The following is a 17,621-nucleotide window of genomic DNA, read 5'->3' as shown; positions in this document are numbered from 1 at the left end:
TTCCCATTTTTCATTCATCCCTTGAGCTGGAATGGGGGTCACTGCCCAGGATGGACAGAGGGAAGTTTTGGCTGGGATGGATTGAGGATCCTGCTCAGTTTGAGGGGGAAAAGTGTCACAAATCCTGGGTTTTGTGGTTCCCTTCCCACAGCCCCCTGTGCTCCCAAGGGCTTTTCTCCCCTCCTTTAGCCCAGGGATCATGGTGGGATCACACCCAGTGTCCCTCAGAGGTGTGGGATGAGGATGTACCCTGGAGGATCACCCCAGTGCCAGGCCAGTTTGCTTACTGGGAGCATACTGGGATGTGTTAGAGACTCAGTGCATGTAGAACCTGTTAAATTGTTAAATTCCCATTTTCCAGGCACCCCTTGAGCTGGAATGGGGGTCACTGCCCAGGATGGACAGAGGGAAGTTTTGGCTGGGATGGATTGAGGATCCTGCTCAGTTTGGGGGGGGAAAGTGTCACAAGCTCCTTCCCACAGCCCCCTCTGTTTCCAAGGGCTTTTATCCCCTCCTTTAGCCCAGGGATCACCCCCAGTGTCCCTCAGAGATGTGATGTGAGGATGTACCAGCACACAGAGCTCTGTGTGTGGTGTCACACTCCTCTCCAAGGAGAGCTGGAGCTTATTTAGGGCAAACTCTGCTCTTGGAGCTCCTGGTGAAGGTGACTGGGCTGAAATGGGACCATGCCTGGACACTTTGTGTGCTGTGGAAATAGCACCAAAATAACTCTGTGGATCCCCTCTTCTCACTGCTTTTGGGGGCCCCGGGGGGGATCCACAGAGCTGTTTCTGCCAGCCCTGCTGAGGGGAGGGTGAGGAGGCACAAGCAGCCCCTGGAAAATGGGATTTCAGTGTTTTGGCTGGGCAGAGATGTGTTGGTAGTTCAGCCCTGAAATGTGGATTTGGGGCAGGGACAGGGGTCAGGATTTGCAGGGCTCGTTGTCACCCCTGCAGCCACCTCCAGCTTGGACACTGCAGGAGCTTTTCCTGGGGTTTCAGGCCGTTCCTGGATTTATGGTGTGTTTGTTGTTTGTCTCCATGCCTTGCTTCTTTTCAGAGGAGCTTAAAAATAAAACCTGCCCTTCTTTGTAATTTTTCCAGTTAATAATGAAGATTAAATCTCCTTGTGCTGGGCTCAGAGGGGCCCCCACATGCCACAGTTTTGGAACAAGCAGAGAGTTGGCACCCAGGGAGCCACAATCCCTGTGCTGACCCCTGCGCCCTTCGGTGCCCTTGCAGGTCCCCAGAGCAAAGTGTCACGGTGCCAGCCCAACGAGCACAACTGCCTGGGCACAGAGCTGTGCATCCACATGAGCAAACTCTGCAACGGCCTCCACGACTGCTTCGACGGCTCCGACGAGGGCCCGCACTGCAGGGGTAGGTTTGGGGGGCACAGGAATGGGGGGGTCCGCAATGGGGTACCCCATAACAGGGGAGGAGTTTTGGGATGGGGTTCCTGTTTTGGGATGAGGTTCCTGTTTTTTTCCTCTTAAATGTGAGCCCCACCACACTCAGCTGTCATGGTTTGATGCTGGCTCAATAGCAATGCAGCCATAAAAATATATTTTTCTCAAATGACGGCTGTGAGATGTGACCAAGTTTGGGGGTAACAAGGTCCCATGAAAGGGGGGCTAACCCCTGAGCTACTCCCCAACAGGGTGGGAGTTCCTGTTTTGGGATGAGGTTCCTGTTTTCTCCTTTGGAGTGTGAGCCCCACCACACTCAGCTCAGCACAGTCTGTCATGGTTTGATGCTGGCTCAATAGCAATGCATCCATGAAAATATATTTTTCTCAAATGAGGGCTGTGAGATGTGACCAGAAACAGAGGTTTGGGGGGGTCCCAGGAAATGGGGGCTGTCCCAATGAGGGAGGATTGATGCGGTTCCTGTTTTCTCCTCTTAAATGTGAGCCCCACCACATTCAGCTGTCACGGTTTGATGCTGTCTCAATACCAGTGCACCCATGAAAATCTATTTTCTCAAGTGACTGCTGTGAGATGTGGCCAGGTTTGGGGGTCCCACAATCCCAGGAAAAGGGGGGCTGCCCCTTGGGGTACTCCCCAACAGGGTAGGAGTTCCTGTTTTAGGATGAGGTTCCTGTTTTCTCCTCTTAAATGTGAGCCCCACCACACTCAGGTTTGATGCTGGCTCAATAGCAATGCAGCCATAAAAATCTGTTTTTCTCAAATGAGTGCTGTGAGATAATCCTAAATCTAACCCTAACCTTAACCCTAGTCCTAAATTTAACCCTAATCCTAACCCAACCAGAAACAGAGGTTTGGGGGTCCCACAGTCCCAGGAAAGGGGGGCTGTCCCCAGGGATAATCCCCAACAGGGTAGGAGTTCCTGTTTTAGCATGAGGTTCCTGTTTTCTCCTCTTGAGTGTGAGCCCCACCACACTCAGCACAGTCTGTCATGGTTTGATGCTGGTGCAATACCAATGTACCCATGAAAATATATTTTTTCTCAAATGAGTGCTGTGAGATAACCCTAACCCTAACCCAAGCAGAAACAGAGGTTTGAGGGTCCCAGGAATGGGGGGCTGCCCCAACAGGGTAAGAGTGATGAGGTTCCTGTTTTCTCCTCTTAAATGTGAGCTCCAAAACACTCAGTTCAGCACAATCTGTCATGGTTTGATGCTGATGCAATACCTGTGCACCCATGAAAATCTATTTTTCTCAAATAAGTGCTGTGAGAGAACCCTAAATCTAACCCTAACCCAACCAGAAGCAGAGGTTTGGGTGTCCCAGGAATGGAGGGCTGCCCCAACAGAATAGGAATGATGAGGTTCCTGTTTTCTCCTGTTGAATTTCAACCCCACCACACTCAGCTCAGCACAGCCACAGATCCAGAGATTATCCAGAGCCGCTTGGAAGTGAATGCCCATCATTCCTGAGCCTGCAGCCATGAAATAGCTGCATTGTCTCCTGGGCTTAAAAGCTCCAGCCCTGGGGTTCTGGTCCAGATAAGAGGTACCACTGTGGGGTTTTTTTCCCCTAATTTCCAGGAGCTTTGTCCCCTGCTCCTGGCCTGTCCCCGTGGCTAATCCTGCTGGAAAACTCCCTAAAACAGCGTGCTGCTGTGCAGATTAATTGCTCAGAAATGTGTGTCCTGGCCTGACCTTGTGTTCCAGAGCCTCTGTGCTCCCCAACCCTTCTATTCCTGCCCTGGGGAGCTCCTGTGCTGCTCCACCAAGACCCCTGACCCCAAAGGGCTGCTCCCTGTTGGGACCCAGCTCCTTTCCGCTGCCTGGATCCCATGGGAGCAGCTCCTGCAGCTGTGCTTGAGCTGAGAATGAATATTTCTCGTTGCTGAAGTGGGATCTGATTTGTCTGAGCCATGTGAGCTGTGCTGGGGCAGCTGCTCAGGGCTTTGGGCACCTGCTGCTCGCAGGTTTGGGCACGCTGGGGCTGCCAGCCCTCGGTGGGGCTTGAGCTGGGTGCTGAATGCCCCCCTGCCCGTGGCTGGTGCCACCCCAGGGAGGCATTTCCTGCATTTCCTGCATTTCCTGGCAGCTGCTTGCGAGTCCCAGCCTGCCACTGCCCCAGGTGTGGGCAGGTGAGCTGTCACCTCGAGCTGTGACCCCAAGTAATCACCCCGAGCTGTCACCTTGACCTGTCACCACAAGTGAAAACCTTGAGCCGTCACCCCAAGCCATCACCCCAAGCCGTCACCCCAAGCTGTCACCCCAAGCAATCACCTCGAGCTGTCACCTTGACCTGTCACCCCAAGTGATCCCTTTGAGCTGTCATCCTGAGACATCACCCCAAGCTGTCACCCTGAGCTGTCACCTTGAGCTGTCATCTCGAGCTGTGACCCCAAGTGATCACCTTGAGCTGTCACCCCAAAACATGACCTCAAGCCATCACCCCAAGCTGTCACCCCGAGCTGTCACTTTGACCTGTCACCCTAAGTGATCACCTTGAGCTGTCATCCCGAGACATCACTCCAAGCCATCATCCCAAGCTGTTACCCCAAGCCATCACCCCGAGCTGTCACCCTGGGTTGTCACCCCAAGTCATCACTGCAAGCCATCACCCCAAGTGTCACCTCAAGCTGTCACCTCAAGCTGTCACCCCAAGTGATCACCTTGAGCTGTCACCTTGAGCTGTCACCCCAAGCCATCACCCCAAGCTATCACCCCAAACAATCATCTTGAGCTGTCACCCCAAGCAATCACCCCAAGCTGTGACCTCAAGCTGTCACCTCGAGCTGTCACCCCGAAACATGACCCCAAGCCATCACCCCAAGCTGTCACCCCAAGTGATCACCTTGAGCTGTCACCTTGAGCTGTCACCTTGAGCTGTCACCTCGAGCTGTCACCCCAAGCAATCACCTCGAGCTGTCACCCCGAGATATCACCCCAAGTGATCACCCTGAGCTGTCACCTTGACCTGTCACCCCAAGCCATCACCCCAAGCTGTGACCCTGAGCCAGACCCCAACCCCTGCTCCCTGTTAGGTGTTCCTGATTGGGTTAGGTAATCCTGATGGGATTAGGTTGTTCCTGATGGGGTCTGGTGATCCTGATGGGGTTGGGGCGTTCCTGATGGGGTTTGATGATCCTGCTCACCCAACCCTTGATCTTTGGTGTCCATCCCGGGTGAAATCCTCTCTCTTCCATCCCTGTAGAACAACTGGCCAACTGCTCAGCCCTGGGCTGCCAGCACCACTGTGCCCCAATGTTGTTGGGTGGGAGAAATGTGAAATTTCCCAGCAAATCCTGATGGGGTCTGGTGATCCTGATGGGTTGGGGTGTTCCTGATGGGCTCTGGTGATCCTGCTCACCCAACCCTTGATCTTTGGTGTCCATCCTGGGTGAAATCCTCTCTCTTCCATCCCTGTAGAACAACTGGCCAACTGCTCAGCCCTGGGCTGCCAGCACCACTGTGCCCCAACGCTGTCCGGCCCCGTGTGCTACTGCAACCACTCCTTCCAGCTGGCTGAGGACAGGAGGAGCTGCAGAGGTGGGGCTGGGCTGGGCAGAGCCCCTCAGTCCCTGCTGGGCATGGTGGCTCTTTGGGGACGGGGCAATGTCACTGCTGGGAGCAGTGCTGGGGCTTGGCTGGGTGGGAAAGGGGATGGGGAGAGCTTGGGGCAGGCAAGTGGGATGGGATTGATGGGATGGGATGGGATGGGATGGGATGGGATGGGATGGGATGGGATTTATGGGATTTATGGGATTTATGGGATTTATGGGATCCATGGGATGAGATTGATGGGATGGGATCCATGGGATGGGATCCATGGGATGGGATCCATGGGATGGGGTGGGATCCATGGGATGGGATGGGATGGGATGAGATGGGATGAGATGGGATAGGATTGATGGATGGGATGGGATGGGATGGGATGGGATGGGATGGGATGGGATGGGATGGGATGGGATGGGATGGGATGGGATGAGATGGGATGAGATGGGATGAGATGGGATAGGATTGATGGATGGGATGGGATGGGATGAGGTGGGATCCATGGGATAGGATGGGATGGGATTGATGGGATGGGATGGGATGGGATGAGGTGGGATCCATGGGATAGGATGGGATTGATGGGATGGATTTATGGGATTGGATTTATGGGATGGGATGAGATTTATGGGATGGCATTAATGGGATCAGATGGGATCCATGGGATAGGATGGGATGGGATTTGTGGGATGGGATTTATGGAATGGGATGGGATCCATGGGATGGGATTCCGTGGCAGGCTACTGTGAGGGTCCCTTTGGCTCAGGCATCACCCCCTCCTCTCCAGCTCCACCTTGGAGAAACTGTGGAGCTTCATTTCCTCTTCAAGCAGCAAAGGAGGGTTTTTTCTGGTCAAAACCTTGGGTTTTTTCCTGGTCCAAACCTTGTTTTTTTTCCTGTCTCTCCCAGACTTTGATGAATGCACCGTGTATGGGACCTGCAGCCAGACATGCACCAACACAGAGGGCTCCTACACCTGCAGCTGTGTCGAGGGCTATCTCCTGCAGCCAGACAACAGATCCTGCAAGGCCAAGAACGGTGAGAACCTCAGCAGGGAGAACTTCAGGTGGTGCTTCAGGGCAGCTCTGCACACCACAACCCTCTGAATTCTCCATATTGGGCTCTTCCCTGGGGTTACATCCACAGGACTGAGCTGTGCCCTGACCCTGCTGTCCCCTCCTTGTCCCCAGAGCCCGTGGATCGCCCTCCTGTGCTGCTCATTGCCAACTCCCAGAACATCCTGGCCACGTACCTGAGCGGGGCCCCCGTGCCCAACATCACCCCCACCAGCGCCAAGCAGACCACGGCCATGGACTTCAACTACGTGGAGGACACGGTCTGCTGGGTCCACGTGGGTGACAGCGCCTCCCAGACCATCCTCAAGTGTGCCAAGATCCCCAACCTGAAGGGCTTTGTGGAGGAAAGGTCCATCAACATCTCCCTGAGCCTGCACCGTGAGTGTCTGTTCCTTGTTCTGCTCCCCCGTCCCCAATTCCCAGGCTAAGGTGGGTGGAACTTGGAAGGAACTTCCCACAGGTCATTCCCTTTCCTTTTTTATTATTTCTATCAAATTTAGTAATTTCTTGGTGTGCAGATAAGAGGAGAAGTGATACAGGGAGGAGTGGAGCAAGTTTTGGGATGACAGCTCTTGCTTCCTTTGGTCCCACCCCATAAAAACGACCAAATCCCACCCCAAAAAGTGACCAAGAGCAAACTCCCAACCCAGAGGTGCCTCTGTGGGTGCCACTAAGTCGTGGTGTGAGGTGGCTGGTGGCATTTCCTTCTGCTGGTGGAACGAGTGTGGTCACAGCTCCATGTCCAGTTTGGGTTTGCTGGTTAGGATGGGAGGGAGAGTGACTGGTTGGGATTTTGGTGCTCTCTGAGGAGTCCCTGTGGGCTTCCAGCACCTTCCATGAATGCACAGAGCAGTGAGTGCCACAGCTGGGATGTGGGACACCATTCCTGTCATTGCTTTTATCCTTTGCCCGAATAATTTGGGGTGGAATTGGGGGATCTGGAGCTTGCAGTGGGTCTCTGTCAGGTTTTTGCTTCTCCTGGGGGTGTCCTTTGCCTCCTGAAAATGGGGAGGCTTCCAGGGGGAAGAGGGATCCCCTTACCTCACCCACTGGGCTGTTGGGTGGGCAAATTGGGATGGAACAGATTTCTGCAAAGGAGTGAAGGTCCTGGGTGGATTTCAGAGCTGAGAGGGATTCTCTGCTGTGGGCAGTGGGATTTGAGCTGGGATCCTGGGGGTCCTGGGGATCCTGGGAGTCCTGGGAGTTCTGGGGGTCCTGGGGATCCTGAGGGTCCCCAGGGAAACTGGGGGTTCTGGGGATCCTGAGGATCTTTTGGATCCTGAGGATCCTGGGGATCCTGGGGGCTCTGGAGGTCCTGTGGATCCTGGGGGCTCTGGGGATCCTGGGGGATCCTCAGGGTTCTGAGAGTCCCAGGGGTCCTTGAGGTTCTGGAGGTCCCAGGAGTTCAGGGGGTCCTGGGGGGTCCTGGAGGTCCTGAGGGTCCTGAGGACCCTGGGAGTCCTGGGGATTCTGGGGGTCCTGGAGATTCTGGGGGTCTTGGGACTCCTGAGGATCCTGGGAATCCTGGGGGTCCTGAGGATCTTTTGGATCCTGGGTGTCCTGGGGGTCCTGGGGATCTTGAGGGTCCTGGGGATCCTGGGGGCTCTGGGAATCCTGGGGATGATGGGGGTCCTGGGAGTCCCAGGAGTCCTGGGGGTTCTGGAGGTCCTGGGGATCCTGGGGATCCTCGAGGTTCTGGGGGTCCTGGGGGTTCTGCAAGCCCTGAGGATCCTGGGGGTCCCAGGAGTCCTGGGGGTCTTGGAGGTCTTGGGATCCTGGGGGTCCCTGGGGTCCTGTGAGTTCTGGGGGTTCTGGAGATCTTGGGGATCCTGGGGATCCTGGGGGTCCCAGGAGTCCTGGAGGTTCTGGGGGTCCTGGGAGACTGGGGGTGCTGAGGATCCTGGATGTCCTGGGGGTTCTCAGGGTCCTGAGGATCCTGGGAGTCCTGGGGGTTCTGGAGATCCTGGAAGTCCTGAAGATCCTGGGGGTCCTGGGCATCCAGGAGGTTCTGGGGATCCTGAGGGTCCTGAGGATCTTTTGGATCCTGGGGGTTCTGGGGATCCTGAGGGTCCCAGGAGTCCTGAGGATCCTGGGGATCCTGGAGGTCCTGAGGGACCTGGGGGTCCTGAGTGTTCTGATGATCCTGTGGCCCCTGGGGTTCTCAGGGTCCTGGAGGTCCCAGGAGTCCTGGGGGTCCTGAGGGTCTTGGGGGTCCTGAGGATCCTGGGGGTTCTGGGGTTTCTGGGAATCCTGGGGGTCCTGGAGATCCTGGGGGTCCCGGCTCTGTGTGTGGCAGGGCAAGGCAGGCTGTGGCCACTGCCGAGGGTGTGTGTGCACAGTTAATTCCAGCTCACCCTGTGTATTTTTAGGGCTGGGTGTATTTTTAGGGTGAGGCCTCACCCTTTGCTCTCCCCAGGCCGTAGATAACGTGGAGTTGAGCAGGACAGGGCTCAGCTTCCTGCTTCCCTCCTGGGATTTTGGGGTTTCCCTGGGATTTTAGGGGTTTCATTGGGATTTTAGGGGTTTCCTTGGGATTTTTGGGGTGTCCCTGGGATTTTGGGGTGTCCCTGGAATTTAGGGGGTCTCTTTAGGCGCCTCTGGTTCATCACAAAGGAAGTGAGGAGTGAATTCCCCCAATGTCACTGGTGTGGGGATGAGGAGATAATGTCACTCTCCTGCAGGACACTGCGAATCCAATTAGTGCTTTCCCTCTTTATTTCCTTCTTTATGGCATTATCTGCTCCCCGCAGGAACGGGGACCTCCCTGGTGCCTGCTGCTAATGGGGTTTGAGCTGCAAACCCCTCTGATGGGGGGAGATTGATGCTGAGGGGCTGCAGAGCAGCAGGGGGACACCCTGGGATGAGGCTCCCCTGCCTCCCTGTCCTGCAGAGATTTCTGTCACTTGTGCCACGGGAGATGTGTTAAACGAGGGCTGTTAACAGCCCTTGGCACGACCCGGTGTCCTCAGAGCTTTATTGTTCCCCTCGGTCTTTACACTCCCGAAGCTTTTTGCTCTCCTCAGGGCTTCCTGCAGCGCCTCCCCCTCGGCTCCCACCTCGCTGCCCGTGGATATTTGTCACAGGCACTGATTTTCTCACTTGATCTGAGCTGGCTGCTTCCCTGCCCCCAGGTCTTTTTTCTGGGATACACTAAAAAAATCAGAGGCTGGTGAATCCTTCCATCCACTTATCTTACAAAAAATTCCTGTTTTGTGTTGGAATTTTCTGTTACAAAAATTGCTGTTTTGTGCTGGAATTGGATCATTTCTCTCCACCATCAGTCTGAGTGGGCTGGGGGGGCTTTGACCACCTCGGGGCTGCTTCCCTACCCCCAGGTCTTTTTTTGGGGACACTCTAAAAAATCAGAGGCTGGTGAATCCTTCCATCCATTTTTCTTACAAAAAATTTCTGTTTTGAGTTGGAATTGGATCATTTTTCTCCACCATCAGTTGGGCTGGGGGGCTCTGGCCACCTCGGGGCTGCTTCCCTGCCCCCAGGTCTTTTTTCTAAAAATCAGAGGCTGGTGAGGCTTTCCATCCATTTCTCTTACAAAAATTCCCATTTTGTGTTGGAATTGGATCATTTCTCTCCACCATTAGCTGGTTGAGGGGGCTCTGGCCCACTCAGGGCTGGTTTCCTACCCTCAGGTGCTTTTCTGGGATACACTAAAAAATCAGAGGCCGGTGAATCCTTCCATCCATTTATCTTACAAAAATTCCTGTTTCTTCTTGGAATTGGATCATTTCCACCCTCAGTTGGGCTGGGGGGTTCTGGCCACCCCCAGGTCTTTTTCTGGGGACACACTAAAAAATCAGAGCCTGCTGAAGCTTTCTATCCATTTCTGTTACAAAAATTCCTGTTTTGAGTTGGAATTGGATCATTTTTCTCCACCGTCAGTTGGGCTGGGGGGCACTGGCCACTCCCAGGTCTTTTTTCAGGGACACACTAAAAAATCAGAGCCTGGTGAAGCTTTCCATCCATTTCTCTTACAAAAATTTCTGGTTTTTGCTGGAATTTGATAATTTTCTTTACCATCAGTCACCTCAGGGCTTGGTGGCAATGGCCAGCACAGGTGGGATCATGTGGGGAGGGGTCCAGCCCGTCCCCATCTCCACAGGGACCATCCTGGGTGCTCAGTGTCCCTCAGTGCTCACCCCCATGATGAGAATGAGGCATGAGAAGGGCTTGTCCTTCCTGCCAGCACTGAATTGCAACAAGAGGAACTTTTCTTATCCTTCCGCCCATCCTGCTGTCCCTCTCCTCCTCTCCCTGTGACAATCCTGCAGTGTTCCATGCCTGGCAGGCTCAAGGACAGAGGCTCAGGCTGCACCAGGATGGCACAGGGGGGTTCATCTGAACCCCTAAACCCCTTTGGGATGGGGCAGGGGACACTTGGGGACCTGTCACAGCTCCCCCTGGACCCTCAGTGCTCCGTGGCAGCTCCTTGACCTCCGGGGACTTTGTGATCCCGTGGGATTTCTCAAGCAGATTCCAACCTCCACGTGTTCCCCCAGACAATGTCCTTGTTTGTTTGCACTTGGGCTTCCAAGGAATTTCTGAGCCAAACAGAGCACTAAAAAATAATAATTAAAATCTGTTGCTGCTGCTTCTCGTGTCATGGCCAGAACTCTCTGCTCCCCCAGATCTCCAAGCTTATCCTGCTGGCCTTGTCCTCCAATCCTGGGGTTGTTTTATAGGGATCGCATCCTTGAGCAATCCTGGCAGGGAAGCAGCTGTGCTGGGGGATTTGTGCTTCCTTCTATGAGATTCATGTCCCCAGAGGTGACACCAGGAGGTGGGGACACCTCTTAGGACTGTCCTTGTGATGCCACCTTTGGCTGGCAACAGGCCAGGGCTGTGCTGGTCACCTCTGAGTCCCCATGGTGGCATTGGCAGAGGTGTTAAATCCCTGGGGGATTTGTGCCTCCTTCCATCAGATTCGTGTCCCCAGAGGTGACACCAGGAGATGGGGACACCTCTCAGGACTGTCCTTGGGATGCCACCTTTGGCTGGCAGCAGGCCAGGGCTGTGCTGTCACCTCTGGGTCCCCTTGGCAGTGGTGACAGAGGTGTTAAATCCCCGTCTCCGGTGCTCTGTGATCGGGTGACACTCAGGGCAAGGCAGGAGCCCTTTGCTTGCACTGTGGAAAAATACTGGGGAACACGTGCCAGGAGTGAGAGCTCTGGGCTTGTCCCTGGCTCTTGGGGTGGCTGCCCTGTCCCTGCCCTTCCCCTCCCCTTATCCTGCTCTTTCGGTTTCTTTTCCCCCTTTTTCTTTTTCCCCTTTTCTGTGCTCTTTTTGCATGGTCAGAACTGGGAGGGTCTGATCAGCAGCTGAGCTTGGTGATGCCAGGGAATGCAGTGATTGTGCCTGGAGCTGGCACTGCCCCATCCCAGGTCTGGTGCTGCTCCTTCCCAGTCCCAGTGCCACTCCCCCAGTCCCAGTGCCACCCTCCCAGTCCCATCTCTGCCCCCCCAGTCCCAGTGCCACCCCCCCCAGTCCCAGTGCCACCCTCCCAGTCCCAGCTCTGCTCCTTCCCAGTCCCAAACTGCTGTCCTGTCCCAAAACTGCTCCTTCCCAGTCCCAGTGCCACTCTCCCAGTTCTCCCAGTCCAGCTCTGCTCCTTCCCAGTCCCAGCTCTGTTCTCCCAGTCTCTTTCCCAGTCCCAGCACTGCTTTCCCAGTCCCAGCTCTGCTCCTTCCCAGTCCAACACTCCTCTCCCAGTCCAGCTCTGCTCTTTCCCAGTCCAGCACTGCTTTCCCAGTTCCAGCACTGCTTTACCAGTCCCATCTCTGTTCTCCCAGTTCATCACTGGTTTCCCAATCCAGCACTGCTCTCCCACTCCCAGCTCTGATCTTTCCCAGTCCATCACTGGTTTCCCAGTCCCAGCACTGTTCTCCCAGTCCAGCTCTGTTCCTCTCCCAGTCCAGCACTGCTCCTTCCCAGTCCCAGCAATGTTTCCCAGTCCCAGCTCTGCTCCTTTCCAGTCTCAGCATGGTTCTGCCAGCCCAACACTGCTCCTTCCCAGTCCCAGCACTGGTTTCCCAGTCCAGCACTGTTCTCCCACTCCAGCTCTGCTCCTTCCCAGTCCCAGTGCCACTCTCCCAGTCCAGCACTGGTTTCCCAGTCCCAGCTCTGTTCTCCCAGTCCAGCTTTGCTCTCCCAGTCCCAGCACTGGTTTCCCAGTCCAGCTCTGCTCCTTCCCAGTAGGAGCAGGCACCAATTCTGCAGGAATTTCCCTCAGCAGGCTCCTTGCAGGGCTGCTGGGGAAAGGCTGCAGAGGTGCCACGATTTATTATTTCTCAATTTAAGCTTTGTTGTTTTCCTTTCTAAAACAAACCCCCGGGAAGGCGTTTGAAATATCAGGACATTTGATCCTGAGTGCATTCTAAACCCCAAACACCAACAATCTGGCCAGCATTAAAATCCCTTCCTGGGCAGCATCAATCCCAAGCTGCCCAGTTCTGGGGGTGTTTTCATTGACTCCATTTCAGTGTCACTGGGAATGGGCTGTCCCCGTGCCAGCAGGCAGGGAGAGGAGCTGGGACAGATTGATTTCAGGGCCTGCAGAGGAATCCAAGTACATTTCTTCCCCCACTTTGCATGGAAAGCTATTTTTCTTCCTTGCTGCCTCATCCTGGCCAAGAAAGAGGCTCCGACGTGAACTCACTTGGCAGGAGAGGGGGATGATTGGTAACTTCATCTCGTGGCTCCTTTCTGTTGGTTTCTTTTCTTCTTTTTTAACTGTTTGTGGCTGTTCTTGGTGCAGTGAGGAAGGAAAGTGGGAGATGGGGGAGAGCAGGGGATGGGAGAGAAGGGGATAAATGGGGCAGGGGGTAAATGGGAGCAGGACATGGAGGGGAGAAGGGATAGGGGAGCAGGGGTTAGGGGAGAGAAGGGGATAAATGGGAGCAGAAGATAAATGGGAGGACATGGAGGGGAGCAGGGGATAAATGGGAGCAGGGGATAGATAGGAACAGGATATGGTGAGGAGAAGGGATAGGGGAGAGCAGGGGATGGGGGCAATCAGGAGATGGGGGAGAGCAGAGGATAAATGGGAGCAAAGGATAAATGGGAAAAAGGAATAAATGGGAGAAGGACATGAAGGGGAGCAGGGGATGGAGGAAATCAGGGGATGGGGGAAATTAGGGAATAGGAGAGACCAGGGGATAAATGGGAGCAGGACATGGAGGGGAGAAGGGGATGGGGGAAATCAGGAGATAGGGGGGAGCAACAATAAATGGGAGCAGGGGATGAATGGGAGCAAGGGTAAAATGAGAACAGGACATGAAGGGGAGAAGGGGATAGGGGAGCACAGGATAAATGGGAGTGAGGGAAAAATGGGAGCAGGATATGGAGGGGAAAAGGGGATAGGGGAGAGCAGGGGATGGGGGAAATCAGAAGATAGGAGAGAGCAGGGGATAAATGGGACCAGGACATGAAAGGGAGCAGGGAATCAATGGGAGCAAGGCATAAATGGGAGCAAGAGATAAATGGGAGCAAGGGATAAATGGGAGCAGGACATGGAGGGGAGCAGGGGATAGGGGACAGCAAGAACCAGGGTGGATGGGAACAGAGAATGGGAGGGGTGGGAGAAGGGGATAGAGGGGAGCAGGCACCACACAGGAAAGCAGGAATTGGGTGTGAACAGGGGATGAAGGCAAGCAGGAGCTGGAGGGAGCAGAGGATGAGGAGAACAGGGGATGAAGGACACAGGGACTGTCTGGAGCCGTGCACTCACACCAGCTCATTGTGAGGCATGATGGTGATTTTAATCAGTCTCTTAACGAAGATCTGACACTCAGGACCCCTCTGTGGCTCTTCCCAGCATCTCTGACTCCCCTTTCCTGCTGTTTCCCCTTGTAAGGAACAGAAATAAATCCCCCAAAGGGACTGAGAGCCCCTGAACCCCGCCCCCCCAGGCTGTGGTGGCAGGGCTGAGCTGCATTCCCACATTGCTGGGGACAAAAGGGTGACACGAATGTCCTGAGTCATCAGTGCCCAGGTTTGATTTCACATGGACAGGAGCGTGTCTGTCCCAGCACACATCTGTCTGTGTGTCCCAGCACACATCTGTCTGTGTGTCCCAGCACACGTCTGTCTGTCCATCCTCACTGCAGGAGCCCCTTGGGACCCTTCCTGGCCCTATTTCTGCTTTCTCCTCCCCCCCAAATCACCCCAGTGCCGGGTTCCCATCGAGCCTGTGTCTCTCTCCTCTCACCCAGAAGGAAGCCAAGTGCCCCCGTGCCTCCCCCTCAGCCTCTGTGGAATATTTGTGCCCACGGAATGGGCTCATTAAGGCAGAGTAATTAGCAGTCCCTTGGCTGCCCTCCACAGCTCATTCCATTCCCTGTTCCTGCTCTTCCCCACCTCCTGTGCCTCAGCCAGGCTCTGCGGGGATGCTGTGGGGTTGAGCCAGGACATGGGGAGGAGGGAAAGTTTGGGGTGTCCCCATTTTGGGGGGGCAGAGATGGTGTCAGTGAGGGGCTGGAGAGGTTCTGGTGGTGCCTTGGACATGGGAGATGCAGTCATGGTGCTGTACCAGAGCAGAACATGGCCTGAAGAGGAGGCAAATTTGGGGTGTCCTCACCCTGTGGAGCAGAGATGGTGTCAGTGGCTGCTTGGACGTGGTTCCCCTTCAGATACAGCCATGGTGCTGCACCAGAATGGAGAAGAGGGGGCAATTTTGGGGTGTCTCCACCCTGTGGAGCAGAGATGGTGTCAGTGAGGAGCTGGAGAAGTTTCTGGTGATCCCGTGGACATGGTTCCCCTGCAGATACAGCCATGGTGCTGCATGGAGCAGAGCACAGCGTGAAGAGGAGGCAATTTTGGGGTGTTCCCACTTGGGAGATGGTGTCAGAGAGGGGCTGGAGATGTTCTGGTGGTATCTTGGACATGGGAGATGCAGCCATGGTGCTGTACCAGAGCAGAACATGGCCTGAATAGGAGGGAAAGTTTGGGGTGTCCCCATTTTGGGGAGCAGAGATGATGTCAGTGAGGGGTTAGGGAGGTTCTGGTGATCCCTTGGCATGGTTCCCCTTCAGATGCAGCCATGGTGCTGCACCAGAATAGAGAAGAGGAGGCAATTTTGGGGTGTCCCCACCCTGGGGAGCAGAGATGGTGTCAGAGAGGTCCTGGAGAGGTTCTGGTGATCCCTTGGACATGGTTCCCCTTCAGATACAGCCATGGTGCTGCACCAGAATGGAGAAGAGGAGGCAAATTTGGGGTGTCCCCACCCTGGGAAGCAGAGATGGTGTCAGAGAGGGGCTGGGGAGGTTCTGGTGATCCCTTGGACACAGTTCCCATTCTGTGGTGCTGCACTGGGGATCCAAAGCACTGGGACTGGGACAGCATTTCAGAGTAGAAATGCTCCAGGGCTCTATGGAGCAGGTCAGTGCTCCAGCCTGTCCCCAGTGCTGGGATGTCCCTCTGAGGGGGCTGTGTCACCCCTGAGGAGCTGGAGATGGTGTCAGTGAATGCTTGGACATGGGAGATGCAGCCATGGAGCAGAACATGGCCTGAAGAGGAGGCAATTTTGGGGTGTCCTCACCCTGTGGAGCTGGAGATGGTGCCAGTGACTGCTTGGACATGGTTCCCCTTCAGATACAGCCATGGTGCTGCATGGAGCAGAACATGACCTGAAGAGGAGGGAAGTTTGGGGTGTCCCTACCCTGGAGAGCTGGAGATGGTGTCAGAGAGGTCCTGGAGAGGTTCTGGTGATCCCTTGGACATGATTCCCCTTCAGATACAGCCATGGTGCTGCACCAGAATAGAGAAGAGGAGGCAAATTTGGGTGGGGTGTCCCCACCCTGTGGAGCTGCAGGTGGTGTCACTGAGGTGCTGGAGAGGTTCTGGTGGTTCCTTGGTTCCCCTTCAGTGCTGCTGCACTGGATCCAAGGCACTGGGACTCCCAGTGCTCTGTGGAGCAGGGCATTGCTCCATCCTGTCCCCAAGGCGGGGAAGTCCCTCTGAGGGGGCTCTGTCACCCCCTGAAGCACATTTGGCCGGCTCAGGTCGGGCGTGAGCTCTCACACAGCCCCAGGGCTCCATCCCAGCACCGACTCAGACATCCTGGCCCAGGTCCACCAGCTTCCACCCAGCGGTTCCTCCTCGCACAGAAACATCTCAGCAGAAAGGGAGGGGGGTGAATTTATTTATTTTTGAGCCTGCTTTGCTGAGGCAACCAGGCTGACGTGACGGCTGTGGTGGTGCTGGTGGCAGCCTCTCCTCCTTCCTGCCCTGCTCGGACACACAAGGACTTGGCTGTTCCTGGGAGCAAAGGGGGGACCCTCAGGGTGTCTGTCCGTCGGTCCGTCGGGCGCCCTCGGGGGCGGGAGTTTGTCTTTGTGCTCGTCCTGTTAACATACTTCTAATTAAGGAAAATTGTCCCCAGGAGCAGTGTTTATCCAGGCCGGTCACAGAGACGGGTTTGTTCTCCCAGCGAGAGGATGTCTGTGGAGGGGGGAAAAAGAGAGACAGAAATTCCTCCAGATTATGGCATTATGTAAATGTATCAAACGGATCATTCCCTATAAAAAAAAAAAAAAAGGAAAGTAGGAAACCGATGGATTTCAGCAGCCCTGGGGATTGCATTCCTGACGAGCCTCCGCCGGCGTTTCAGAGCTGAAATATTCGGCGACTTTTCCAAGATGTTTTTCCTTCCAGGCCGCGTGCCCTGAGCGTCTGGGGGGGCTCTTGGGGTCACCCCCCAGCCCTCCCAGGCTTCTTTTCTTGCTGGGTGGCAATTTGGCCACAATTCCTGCTTGCCCTTTGTGCCCAGAGCAGGGGACGTGGTGTTTGCTGCTCTCCGTGGGATGTGGTGTGGATGGGAACCATGGATTCCATGGTTTGTGTCAAGGCTGGTTGACCCTGGGGAAGCAAGAACCAGCTGTTTATAGGACTTAAATATTCTTTATTTATTCTTTATTTCTTTATTATTATTGATTTCTTTATTATTCCTTATTTTTTCTTTAGTATTCGTTATTTCTTTATCATTCGTTATTTAAATATTATTCGCTTGTGTCAAGGCTGGTTGACCCTGGGGAAGCAAGAACCAGCTGTTTATAGGACTGAAATATTCTTTCTTTATTTTTTATTTCTTTATTATTATTTTTTTAATTATTTGTTATTTATTCTTTATTATTCATTATTTATTCTTTATTATTCGTTATTTCTTTATTATTCATTATTATTCGTTATTATTCATTATTTATTATTCGTTATTTAAATATTATTTTTTTGTGTCAAGGCTGGTTGACCCTGGGGAAGCAAGAACCAGCTGTTTATAGGACTTGAATATTCTTTATTAATTTTTATTTCTTTTTTATTCTTTATTTTTTTATTATTCATTATTTATTCTTTATTATTCGTTATTTCTTTATTATTCATTATTATTTGTTATTCATTATTTATTATTCGTTATTCTTATTTGTTATTTAAATTTTATTCATTTGTGTCAAGGCTGGTTGACACTGGGGAAGCAAGAACGAGCTGCTTATAGGACTTTGATATTCTTTATTTCTTTATTACTATTTATTTCTTTATTATTCGTTATTTATTCTTTATTATTCCTTA

The 17,621-nt window shown here is 53.8% G+C and overlaps 1 protein-coding gene across 4 annotated transcripts in view; it reads left to right on the top strand.

Annotated features, from left to right (window-relative positions):
* Nucleotides 1-17,621, top strand: part of LRP1 (LDL receptor related protein 1) — a 124,213-nt gene that overhangs the window by 24,816 nt on the left and 81,776 nt on the right. For all 4 annotated transcript variants that reach the window (XM_058822044.1, XM_058822041.1, XM_058822042.1 and 1 more), the window contains exons 3-6: nucleotides 1,242-1,379; nucleotides 4,849-4,968; nucleotides 5,881-6,009; nucleotides 6,162-6,425. In XM_058822044.1, coding sequence (XP_058678027.1) covers nucleotides 1,242-1,379; nucleotides 4,849-4,968; nucleotides 5,881-6,009; nucleotides 6,162-6,425 — 651 coding nt within the window. The remainder of the gene's footprint in view (nucleotides 1-1,241; nucleotides 1,380-4,848; nucleotides 4,969-5,880; nucleotides 6,010-6,161; nucleotides 6,426-17,621) is intronic.

Source organism: Ammospiza caudacuta, chromosome 31 (assembly GCF_027887145.1).
Source record: "Ammospiza caudacuta isolate bAmmCau1 chromosome 31, bAmmCau1.pri, whole genome shotgun sequence".
Taxonomy (NCBI): Eukaryota; Metazoa; Chordata; class Aves; order Passeriformes; family Passerellidae; genus Ammospiza; species Ammospiza caudacuta.
The sequence above is the reverse complement of the archived record's forward strand: the minus strand, read 5'-3'. Positions and strand labels throughout refer to the sequence as shown.